General features: G+C 39.6%; 1 protein-coding gene across 20 annotated transcripts in view; it reads right to left on the bottom strand.

The window, feature by feature from the left end:
* Positions 1–13024, bottom strand: part of DTNA (dystrobrevin alpha) — a 221150-nt gene that overhangs the window by 25515 nt on the left and 182611 nt on the right. For 14 of the 20 annotated variants that reach the window (XM_015617773.3, XM_015617774.3, XM_015617776.3 and 11 more), the window contains 5 exons: positions 11804–11881; positions 11081–11173; positions 4402–4489; positions 1857–1954; positions 363–476 (listed from right to left, as the gene is read on the bottom strand). In XM_015617773.3, coding sequence (XP_015473259.1) covers positions 363–476; positions 1857–1954; positions 4402–4489; positions 11081–11173; positions 11804–11881 — 471 coding nt within the window. The remainder of the gene's footprint in view (positions 1–362; positions 477–1856; positions 1955–4401; positions 4490–11080; positions 11174–11803; positions 11882–13024) is intronic. The other 6 variants (XM_019005633.2, XM_019005635.2, XM_019005634.2 and 3 more) reach the window with 1 other exon arrangement.

The raw sequence follows: 13024 nt of genomic DNA, 5'->3' as shown, positions 1-13024 counted from the left end.
GAAATCTTTGTAAAGGCATTTGTTCTGAACATTTTTCCCCATATAATTAATGGCATTTGGACCAGGCTGTGAGGACCTATTCCAAATGACCTAAGGACCTAACTCTGCAAATACTAATGCACATGCTTAATTTAATGTAGAGGACTAATATGTGAGATTTATCATGCATACAATTTAAAGCATAAACTTAATTACTTCTAGGACAATAGGATGCACCAAAAATGGATAAAAAATACACATTGGCTGACTCACTTAAAAAAGCCTCCAAAACCGTAAGACAGGCTTATCTTTTATTTCTTCTCTTATTGAGAATGACTGCCTGGCCCCTGTCAAGGCCAGAGGTTTTATTGCCATGGACCTACCTCAGGAGCCGGAGCTCTGCAAGGAGAGTGGGATTTTGTTGGGCCTTCTCTGGAGTGGGCTGAGATGCTTGCTCATGTTCAAGTCGCAGCCTCTGGATCTCCTGCAGGATTTCTCTTGGGGAGGAGAATAAGCAGAAGACTTTAAGTCAGTAATTCTTCACAAAATTAGCTCCCTGGACATTGCAAGAGGTGAAAAAGTATGACTGTATTTAGCTTTTAATCAATGAAGATGTACATAAAATGACTTGTTTGCAACCAACCAAAGAAGACCTCAGTGACGGGAGAGGGCTCTGGATATTTTCTAAATAAACTCTTGGGATTTTGCCATAAAGAGAAATCGTTCTTCAAACCCCCCCAAAAACCAGAGGTAGACATAAAATAGTTCTATGCTTGACTGAACTGCTCCCTTTTAATTCTTCACCATGAAAATTTCCAGCACCTCATGAACTTGAAAAAAATTGAAGCAACCTTTTTGGACATTGTAGAGTATCAGAGGAAATATTTAGCCCTTAAAAATACTTTTAATGGAAGCAGAGATGTGAGAACAGTTGACAATTCATAGAAAAGCACTTTAACAAGACTTGTTACGACAGGCTTGTGAGCCCTGGAGTGCTGTCAAAAGGCTAATACAAAGCTTCACAGCAGAAGGTTGAAACCTTTGTGAATTTTGTCTCTTCTTCACAATGTGCTGGAAGCAGACGGTCAGGAGGCAGCCTCAAACTATGAAAGGCAAATCGAGACTGGAGCTGGTGGTGCTCATTACATGGTGACAGAAGGCAGTGCAGAGTTTGGAATAGGAAACCATCTGGTCTGGGATAGCCTCTGTTTTATGGTCCGGCACTAAAAGCAGAGCTCTGCTGCCATACATCTCATGGCATCAGGCAGTCTGGTACCCAGGGCCAGGTTCTCTGCTGTTAACAAACAGGCATCAGTCATTTTTGGGGTCAGCTGGCCTATTTCTCCTGGACACTCTCTCTCAATCTCAGTCACATCTGTACCTCCTGTCTCATTTGATCAGCAGCCTAACTTGCTGCTAATCTTCCTGCGAACCTTTCCCAGGCAGACTGTGTTCTGAAGAGCTTTAATCATCTTTTTCCTGAATAAAAGCAGGGGAGCATAACATTACAAGCGTGACTGATCCTTTTATCATTTCATATTATAGTGCTACTGAGAATCCAACTGAAAGTTAATCCAGTTTAGAAACAGGACAGGCTTTTTTTTTAAACTCTTAACAAACAGCAGCTGCAAACAGTAAAGTATCCATGATTATATCATGTCATTGGACAGTACACTTATGAAAACATGGGGTGGCTATGGATTTCAGAGCCTTTATCCTATTGTATGGACCCTTTTGTGTTGTGTCCTTTTGCAGGGGGAGATGCATGTACCTGTATAAGCACATTGAACAGATGTAGGTGGTAAAAAATGCTAAGAAACAAGCATGTATGTAGTATGTGGGACTGGACAAAAACAGGTAACTTAGTGGATCCTTACCGGTTTTTATTTTCAAGCTCTGCAATCAGCTGCCTTTGTTGCTTGTTTGCATCAATGGTGAAGGAGATATCTGACGCCCCTCTCTGCTGACTCGGCTGCTGTTGTAAAACAGAGAAGGCTGCATTGAAAGAGGAATAGCCAGCATGCACCATGAGTTCAACACAGATCTGTTCTGTGAAATCTGCTTACAGAAAGTGCAGTACCAAGCTTGCCTACACTAAAAAAAAGAGCACTCAGGTTGTGCTTATACCAGTATGGAATCATTGCTAGTAAAAGCAGAGTAAGTGCTAGAGTAAATAAGACTCAGTTTACCATCCTGTCATTCATTGCTTTTTCATGCAGCTTCCCCTAAACCTATCATAAAAGGCATTGACACTGCAGGTAGTTGCTGTAACGTGGCTCTTGATTTTGATGCTACAGACAAGAGGAATACACTGAAGCAAAAACCAGTGTCTGCCCCCAGAAAGACTGGGATGTGTTTCCAGTGCAGTCATGCTTCACTCTCTGAAAAGTAAGGTTTTATTTTCAGTTTGAAAGCAGCACTCATTTCAGTCTGGCTATGTGGCCCATTTAGCCACGTCTTCCTACATGCTCTCACGATACTTCAGAAAACTTCTTTCCCTAGTCCTTCAGTTACAGCAAAATCTTTTTTTCCCCCCAATAAAATGAGATGGGAATTTGTCTCTCACCAAACTATGCAGTGTTCACTACAGCTTCATTGGACTATGCTCTTATTGCATGTTTATCAGCAAAAATCAATTATTGTTTTTCTTGTTCACACTCCTGCATTTCAGTACTGTAACAATGGTAACACAGAGCAGGACATTTTGAAGTTTTCACAGCTATGAAAGATACCCATTTATTTCTAACTCCAGCATGAAAAAATAAGATATTTAAAAATACTCTGCTGAGCTCTGCTGTGGTATGAAGGTTCCTCAGCACAAAAAGCTCTGTGAAGTGTAACTCTGAAGCACTATTCTGTGTCATGCCAGGCCCCTCTTCTGCCAGGAAGTGGACCCTCAGAAAGGATGAGGATACATCTCCTTAGCCTAACAAACCTAACATAGGTTAGAACTGTCTGTGGGAGAAGGACAGTCTGTTTCCCATGTAACCACATACTATATTTTCTGCTACGGATACCTTTTCCCATTAACACATCAACCAGAGGGAAGCAGAACAGTGCATAAAGAACTGATGCATGCTGGTGGATGTCATCACTCATACAGGAGGAATCAGGATCATTGTCCTGAAAGCCCACTGTTATTAATATATGTAGTTCCTTAAATGCCAAAATGACCATCTGCAAAAATTTCCACTGCCCCTACTGGGTGTCACTCCTTTGCTTGGAAAGATTGCTCTCCATAGAAACCTTCTCTTTTCCTTCTGTCTCTTTTGTTCCAAGAGCAAAGACTGATGGCAATGAGAAATTCAGTGTTTTCCTTCAAGTCAGCTCTGTTTATACTGTTTTCCCCCACAGCAAGGACACATGTTATATGGAACTGATGTTGACCGATTTTTAACCAGAGACATTATTAATGGGAATCATGTTCCCATAAAGAATTTATGTCTTTCAGAAGTAAGACCATCATCTACAGGTTGCCTTAAATTTGAAACACCGTGTCACATGTCTGGAAAGGACTGATGTGGGCTGGTCTGCACCCTCTCTTCCCAGGCAGCTGCAGGTAGTGTGAAATCTCCCTGACAGCATCTGCATGGGGCAGCAGATTTGTCTTCACCTGGCGTAAATGTGACTCAGTGTCTTTACATGACATGTGGTGCCCAATTTCACCCTTTCAATTGACCCCACAGTGTAAATCTCTGCATGAAAATGTTTCTGGGCACTCCAGACAAGCTGCTTTTCACTTAACCATCATTCATGGTCCCTTGTTCTATCAAATGGTTTGAGATAGAAAACAAGTAGCTTGGCTGACCTTCTATGTACCATTTAAGATTTTATATACTTTGATTGGGCTCCTGCTTCATTCTCTCTTTTTCCCAAATGCAGTTAGAGAGGTTTTAGCCTGTCATCACCTTCTATCTTTGGATATAGAGAGCAGAATAATCACTGCTCTGAAATGAAAATGGGAGCCAGGGCTAGATGCAGGGGGTCATTACAGTCATCCTGCTGAAGAACAGTCTTTAATAGCCTTAGTACTTAGGGCCCTAGTGGCTGTGATATTTGAGCTATAGAGTAAAATGGATTCACCACCCCATTTTTCCAATGCAGTAATTCATTAACCTTTAACCAAAGCTAGTCCAGACAATATTTTATAGCCTTTCCTGAGTTCAAGATGTCAAATTCCCTTTGATACAATTATTTAAATACCACTGCATTAGTATATAGATTATATGCATTAGCATGTGGATTCTTTGGATTAAGTGGACTGCATAAAAGTGTTATTATTAAAGCATAACAGCCTCTGATGAAAAGAATAGGGAAAAAGAATCCATTAATCATTAGACCTTCAGATGTAATTTCCCTGATCTTGCCAAGCCCCTGGAACACGACAGAAGGAAAGTACCTTCCCTTAATTAAAACACTTACTGATGAAGAAGTTTCTGCTGCCAGCCTTGCTGCATACCTGGCGATCAGCTTGTGCTCTTCATCCAGGCGACTTGCACTGTCAAGGACGCTGCTCAGAGGGAGGGGAAAATGAGAATACAGGTTTATACACAACAAAAACACCCACTGCCTCAGCCAGCCACCATTTCACACCCCCACATGTCAGAACAAAGGAGCAAATGCCACCAAATTAGGAACAGCTGATGTTAATTGAGCAAAGGGGAGAAGAGAGAGGGCAATTTCCCTAGAAAGATCAGCTCTAAGGGCCTAGGCAGCACCTTCCCTTAGAGGGAAAACAGCAGCAAGTATGTAACCCACAGTAAAAGTTGTACTGGATGCAACTTGCAGACTGCTCTGCCCAAAACAGGGTTGGGAGGGAGGTGGTTGGAACCATCAGTCAGCATTTATTTTGCAACTCAGCTTTGTCATATTATCTGGAAGACTGATTACTTTTTGGACAGTGGATTAGCAGAAGCCTCAGTGCTTGTTGAGAAAAACATTAGAAGCTTTATTGTATTTGCACCAGGAAACAGTGTTTAGGACAGTTTTGCAGGGCACTCACCAAGGTCTCATGCATCACTGTTTGGAACCACTGATGTAAGAATTTATTATCATGCTTTCTCTTTTATTCTTGTTTTTTTGCTATTTGGGAGCAAGACTTCACAGTGTCACATAACTGTGATCAGCAAGTATGAAACTGAAACAGTTTAGTTTAGTAAAAACTAACAGCAAATATGTTGAATTCCCTTAAAATATTGCACCTTATTATTTTTTCTCCCCTAAGAATATAAAATGAAAATATTTCAGGTTAATACTTTTCCAGCTGTCCTTATTTTAAAATGAAGCTATTTTTCAGTCAGATGAGCTGGAAAAAGGTAATATAGTGAGAATCTTCTCTATTTCTAAACGTTCAGGAAGTTTGCAGACAACCATCAAAATTAATAAACTAACAAAACTAGAAGTCTGAAGAGGACTTAGTTGACCCTGGATAATCCTGGGCTTTAGAATCTTATACTGCATTACATTAGTATCTATAAGAGAGAAAAAATGACGTCCCTAAGAGGCAAAAGGAATGTGGAACTGCCACATGGAATACAAGGCTGCCTGTGGACTATCCCAGACAGAGGCAAGTCTGGCCTCTTTTCTTATCCTTTGGCAGCTGTATAATGGTTTTTGGCTGAAGGGAAACAGGAACAAATCTCCCTGCCCATGGGTTCTTCTGGGCATGCAGCTGACTGCTGGCAAATGAGCTTCAAAAGAGTCTGGGCATGGGATTTTATTCTGACTTTTTTCCCCTGAAATTCTACCTTGAACTTCAAAAGCCTTCCAGAGGAAAATGGCACTTGTGCCAAAAGCTCTGTTTTTGAAGAACTGAAATATTTAAAAGGAGTATTTCTCTGAAACTTCTCAGTGAGTTCATATCCCCATGTCCCTCAGGGAACTACAGTGCACATGTGTTGTTTGGCACGATTAAATCCACTGGGATTTAAAAGTTATGTTTGAAAGGTAAGCAGTGGTTGATATTCACTGATCATGAAACTAAAGCTGGGTGTCGTGGATTTGCTACAGCTTACTGATGCAAGAGATAAACATCATCTTTTTCTCATTCTGATAATAACCTGTGAGACCACAAACATGAAGTTTAGAAAACCAGTAAAGCTCTGAGAAGTGAGACACAGAAAGGTTCTGTGTAAATAAAACTTGTGCTGCAGACTGCATTTAAGACTTCTGGTGGTAGATGAACATTGGCTTTCTGGTTTTGGTTATGTTTGTTTTGTTACATATACAGCTTAATTTTATGCTTACTGAGATTCTGGTGGGATAACTGATATACCTCTGGGAAAGACCAAAGCTAAAGGCATTTTTCTAAATTTATACAGTTCTGCTTCTTACATACTCATGGTTACTGTACTAATATGTCATTCAGAGAAAGAAAGGAGTGAGCAACTCTTGCAGACACATAAAGTTATGTAAACTGGGTAATAAGGGTTACTTTTATGACAGTATAATTAATTTTTAGTTTTACCATACTGACAATATCATTGCATCCTAACAGATGGTTGTGAAAGCAGCAAGCATTCAGCATCAATTCTCCTTTTTATGGCAATGTGCAACCATATCCATCTTGTAAAAATGGATTATGGTTCCACTTGCTGGCGTAACAATCTGCACCAGAGTTCTGAGATGTGAGCTAACACCTAAGCCAACTGCTTTACTGAATGACCGAGCCACTGCAGCTTTTTGAGTCTCACTTGTATCTATTATCTTTGATATATATTTATGTGTGGGTGGATGTCATAAAATAGATGTAGCAATGCGTCAAATTTGGTCTATGAATGCTGCAAATCACTAACCCCAAAGCTTTGAAAATTAAATTTCAATGTCTAAAATAAATTTACTTCTGGAATATACCTATTCTATGTGACCATTAAGCACAGAAGTATATGCAGCAGCATTAGCTTTGACTGCCAATAATTTTATGTCTCAGATTTCTCAGATTTACCACAACTCACTTCTGTTTTACTTCACCAACTTCACAGAAAACCATGAAGTAAGACAACAGTACACAAAAGATATAAAATATTACGAATGTGTGCGCAGGATTTGTCACTCCAGGGGAATGATTCAGGCATCCTTTTGAGAGAAACTGAACATTTTGCATACCAATATCCCACTGTTGTTCCTTCTTTTCTAAAAAACACTGCTTCTCCATTAGTGACCATTTATTTAAAGACCTTATAATTATTAGCAATAATAGGTCTGGCACCTATCACCATTCAGCTATAGAGTGAATATCCAATGTTAGCACCTGTACAATAGGACTTCAGTGGTCTATGGTAGCTCTAATAAAAAAGGGATCTCAAACCTGCAGTGAAGGATGAAAAACATGACAACCTATGAGCAAAGGAGCGACTCTGGAGGATCTTTGCTGTTTCTCAGGCTTCAGATGTGTCCAGCCTGTTCTGCAGTAGGCACCTAGAAATAGCTTATATGGATGTTCCCTGATGGTTTTACAACTGTGTCACCACTGGTTAGAAAAGTCTGTTGTAAAATTTTTGCAACAGATGTATCAGTGCAGTCTTCATTACATACTCTTATTCTACAAAGCCTTGTTTAATAAACAATTTTCTATAGAAAGTATGGACAAATTAAAGGGTCGGTTTCTAGGTGCTGTAAAAAACCACAAAAACACAAAGAAAGGCCTAACAGCAACACACCCAAAGCATTCTGAGGACTGTTTAACTCCCACACTTTCAAAATTGGCTTGGTTTTAAGACACTTTAAACCCAGACAAATCATCTGAGTCCTCTGCTACTGTTGACTTGCCATTTACTTTAGAATCACCAGGATTTTACCACCAAAATATTGTAACACTCAGCTGTGTGGGAATAATCACAAAAACTAACTCTGTTCAAGGGAGCTAAATGCCTATTTCCTCTGCAGCAATTGGTCTCTGAATATTTTTCCTCTTTCAAAAGAAAATTAAAGCAGCCTTTCCACCTAGAGTTGTTCACACCTCCTTAATAACTATTTTTTAAAATGTCCTAGAATAGCACAGCACTTTTATATAGAAATAGGATTCACACAGTACTATGCAGTATAACATAAAAACCTCAGAAAACAGCTCTCTATGGAACCAAAATAACCTCTTATTTTTTTCTGTACCTGAAAAGAAAAAGACTGAAGTATATGGAATTAATATTCAAAGCTAGGCAAAGTCTCTAACTTACAAAAACAGAAACTATTTGCAGTTAAAAGTTCTTTTAAAGAATCAGACACTACAGATAAACTAAAGTAAGTATGAAATATTAGTTTTAAATACTAAAAAAGACTTTGCAATTAAGCTATTCAAAACATCTGGCTAAGGGCTATTTTTCCTACCCATACAGTTACTATAAAGAATGAATAAATTGTTCCTCTTGATTATTAATTTGCTCTGGAGTACTGGCTTCTAAAAAACCCTCAAGTAGCTTATTAGCCTGTGGTAGAAGGAAAGGAAAACTTGTACTTTTACTTGCGGTATCAGATAACTGCAGATGAGAAATAAAGTTAAACAGCGAAAATTAATTAAATGAATTAAAAATACCCCACAAAACCCAAAATATAAATACTGTCTGAACTTAAAGGCATACTGGGTTATATTAAACTGTTGATTAGCTATAAATTAGCTTGACTCTGTATCTAAAAAAACCCAAATCTTGTTTTGTTTTGAAATGTTACTATGCAGCTCTTCAGACGTATTATGCTCACAAAGTATCTCTGCAGGTTTTTATTGCAGATAAAGGTCCAGCTACAATAATCCCTCTTCTCAGCTTTGCCTGCCAGAAGCACTTGAATTATCTGATGTCTGGGTAGGTACAGGTAGTATTTTGCAGGCAGATCGAACAGCAAAGCTGGCCAGCTGCAGCCTCCCCTAAATCAGAAGCTATCTCATTTTGGTTACCAAATCTCCTTAAGATGCAGGGTGAAATAACTTGAACTCAGCACCATCCTGACACAACTGAGTTCTGAGCAAACTGCATGGGAGCATGGGCAGGACAAGTTCAGTTTTGCCTGAAGATGCCACCCCAGACTTTGAGATGCAGCAGCTGAGCTTCCTGCAGAGGTCTCACCCACTCCTCTGGAAACTGGCTTCACACAGGAGCTTTAGGATGGCAAGACTGTTCTTGTTTTTACCAAAATGTAACCATTCTATTTCTCTGCTAGCAGTCACAGTCCAACAAAGCAGAAAATGGCAATGCAGCATGGTCTGATGCTTGACTAAGACTGCTGTCCCTCTAGGTTATATTTCTGTCAAAATCTAATTATACAAATAACTGAGATTGTTTCTCATTCAGGATGCTGGGACTGCAGTGATTTAATGTCAGTAATCAGATGTTATGTACTATGCTTTGCATCAGTTGTTTAAACAATTAAGGTCATTACCAGTCACTCTCCCATTCATTTCTTAAAACCAAATAAATGTTGGCTATCATGGCATATGATTTATATATTCATATTTAGAAACAAAGGTGTTATGACTTGGTGACGTTGGCTCAAAGCCTTGAGGGAACAGGCTGGAATATAAAGAATAAAATTTGGAGGATGAAAACAGTAAAGATGAGGCAAGGCACCCACAAAGAGGTCTTGGGAGGAACTGGTAGCCCTCATTGAAGCTAAATGAATCCTAGACATGGCATCCAAAATTCCACACTCGGAAAACCAGCCTAGCACCAAGAACTACCCTAAACCATGTCCATTCTTCACTCCCTTCCTGAACAACCGTATCAAGTAAGTCACTCATGGCAGCCAGGGCCACATCTCCTTCTCCCTGTCACAGCAGACTGAATGGCAGCATATTCCTGTCCTCAGTCATGGGTGGGCAATGACTGGTCACACACATGCCCCCAAGAGCCCGCTTTCATAGCCACAGAGTCAATATTCTTCAATAAGCCTGATTTCTGGAAGTGCTTTTTCAGGAATGAAATTTCCCTTGAAAATGTTTTTGTTCAGGATAAATAGCTTTCATTTTCCTCATTAAAACCTAGTTTGCCTTTTCAACCCTCCACTAGTGGCACATTCCAGTGAGTTAGAGAGAAGCAGAACCAGGACAAGAAGCAGAGTTTTTTATCCACTGGGCATGAGAAATTACACCCATTTTCAACAGGAGCTACATGTAGAATTGAATTTTTTAAGATTGCAGATAACCATTCCATTCACTTTCCTAAATGAAGTTTCTGCTGTCTCCCACATACTGGAGTAAATGGAGACTTTCTTCTAACCTAGGAAATATTCTGCACTGGCAGCACAGGAAACGGAAGGGCTTGCTATGAGCAAAATAAACCTCCTGAGCGTAGTTTTGGTAGAAACTCGGTACAGTTTTCTGCTCAGCACCACATTTTCTAGAGCCATATACTGCTCACCACTTTGCTGGAACAGGGCTGCAAAGTCTATGGAATTCTGTTGCACTTGGAGAAGTGAGGCAGCGTTTTCCTTCCCTGGCATGGCGGGCTGCAATGCCAGCATCTCAAGTGCCAGGACAGCTGATGGGTTTAGGAGACAAAGCTCTATAATCACTCCAGCAGAAACAATGAATTATGTTCAAGAGACCTATTTAAAACCCCTGAGTCTAAATGAGAGAAGGGGAAATTTGTATACAAGATTCAAACAATGCAGCAAACAGGCAGATTTAAAAGCAATGCCTGACACACGTAAAAATCCAAATTTTCTCTCCCTAGGTTAGTAAGAAAATTATTATCATGATTTAATTATTTCTATACTATTACAGTTTCTAACTTTCAAGGAAGGTGATGCTACAAAATTATATATGATCTCAAAAATTAACACCTTGAAAACATGTTTAATCACTGTTGTGTGAAGATTTCTGTGCCACCACTAAGTCCTGCACTGCCTAGAGCTTAGTATCCCAAACAATTTGCATAGCCATTCTTAACTAAGCAATTATTTGCCATACTTGGCAATACCTTGCGAGCCTTGGTAGAGAGTATAGCAGCCAGTGCCACAATCCACCAACTTCGGGAGGACATACCCATAAACATTCACCTCAGGTTAGTGCTCATGAAGAGCTGCTCCAGCTCGTGGCTGGGAGGAAACAGTGGGAGCATTTGGCTGAGCAAGGTCCCTTTGCTGGGTCCCCCAGAGGTGCCAAACCTGCACTAACCGTGCGGGGTTGCTCTGCAGCATGTTGACATACACCCCGATGAGCACATGTTCATCGGCCAGCCTGTCTGCAACATCGAGGCTGTACTGTAACCTGAAACAGGGGCGGGGGACAGGGTGTGGTCCAGACAGACACAGAGATAAACAGAGAGAGCAGGAGCAAGTAAGATTGTGAAATGGGAATCTAGGAATGAATACTTCAGTGTTCCTAGAGAAAAAAAATCAAAACAAAACAACACACCAAGTGCAGAAATTTTTTTGTTATTATTATAATTTACATGTTTAGTATTTAGTGATTTAGGATGGCAGCATCCCACTTGAGCCAGCCTCAGAAATCAGTGAGATGCCATATCAGGCCAGAGACTGAAGCTCTGGAGCTGTACAGTACCATTTATTACATAATAAAGCAAATTGTGAGGTCAGCATTATTTGTTCCAATATATTATATATTGCACACAAACAGTAATATAGACGACATACATGACTGACACACTGAATTCACAAGCTTGATTTGCTTGGAAGTGTCTGATCAAGACCTTATGCATCCAGGTGTACATAAATATATTTAAACATGCTTTACTTAGCTCACTGGGTTAATTGCTTATGACAATTTTCTCAGGAAAGATATATATAGAATACATTAAAAATGGGAGAAATAGAAGAAAAGTTTTTGTTTTAGCTGTGTTAGTGCAAATTAAGAACATACTCTCTCTCTTTAACTTACCCTTTGCCTTTCAAGAAAGCTGGAGCAGCCCTAGCCAGCAGTTTGCTCTGCTCTACTTCAGTATTCTTGGAAGGAGAGCTAGTTAATAAGACAGGAAAACTAAGAAGAGGGTAAACAGTTATGTCTGAAATTTATTATAGAACGGAGTTTGGAGAAGCTCATTTGAGTGCTCTGGACTGAATAAAAATAATAGATTTAAAGGAATTCTAGAAAACCTCAGGAAATGCAAAATCAGGAATTATGAGTTTTCCCTCCTGTTCTCCAAAAGCAAACTATTGAAGTCTCCACTACGGAAATGACAAACAAAATGTGTTTCTCTCAAATGGAGAGATGAAGGCCGGTGTATTTTCCAGATGGAGTCTGAGATAAACATGGTCTCAAATGCTGCTTTCAAGCTGGGAAAGCTTTACCATAACAGCTAAATTGCTTTTCTCCACATTAACTGTAAGTTGGTTTCAATAATCTATGGAAAGGCGTTTATTTGGATGCAGTGATGGGATACAGCAGTTTAATTTTCAGAAGTACTGTTCTTCTGTTGATTTAAAATAATATATAGTTCACCAAACACACTTTTTTTTCCTAATTACAGTATTTAATGGATTGCAGTAACCGCATCCTTCCCAACACTTAAATATCCATGTTAACAAGCTACCACTGGCTAAAAATGGCAAACATTGGAAATGTTCTTTTTTTTTCATGCTGAGGTATTTTTTGGTTTAAGACACAACAAATCAAAACAATATTATATTTTACTTTCTTCTTTTTAAATAATATTCACTTTTTTTTGTTTGGCACCTCATGGGTATATGAGCATGGATGCACCTGTGCACCTGTGCATCCCACCTGTGTGTGTGTAGGTAGATGATGTTGCACAGATGTGGTGTATGATAAATCCTCAAAACCTTCAATATTGGGACAAAGTTGTAGTTCAGTGAGGTGAAATTTTTGTAATTCCCCTCCTTTTGGGAAGGCAAGGTTGGCGGTGGGGTTCTGAAAAGAATGGGACCAAAGATTATCCTAAGAACTCAAGCCTACTGATTTATAATAATTTTGTAAGATAGCTGTATGAAATGCTGTAGAGCACAGCAAAAAAAAAATGCTTGTTTCACATTCCTCTGCCCATCAGCATGCTACTTATGTGTACTGTACTTCCACTGGGGCAATATCCATGCAGATAAACATGCTCCATGCCATCTAGAAGGATGCATTTTCCACATGTTT

Source organism: Parus major, chromosome 2, assembly GCF_001522545.3.
Source record: "Parus major isolate Abel chromosome 2, Parus_major1.1, whole genome shotgun sequence".
Classification (NCBI taxonomy): Eukaryota; Metazoa; Chordata; class Aves; order Passeriformes; family Paridae; genus Parus; species Parus major.
The sequence above is the reverse complement of the archived record's forward strand: the minus strand, read 5'-3'. Positions and strand labels throughout refer to the sequence as shown.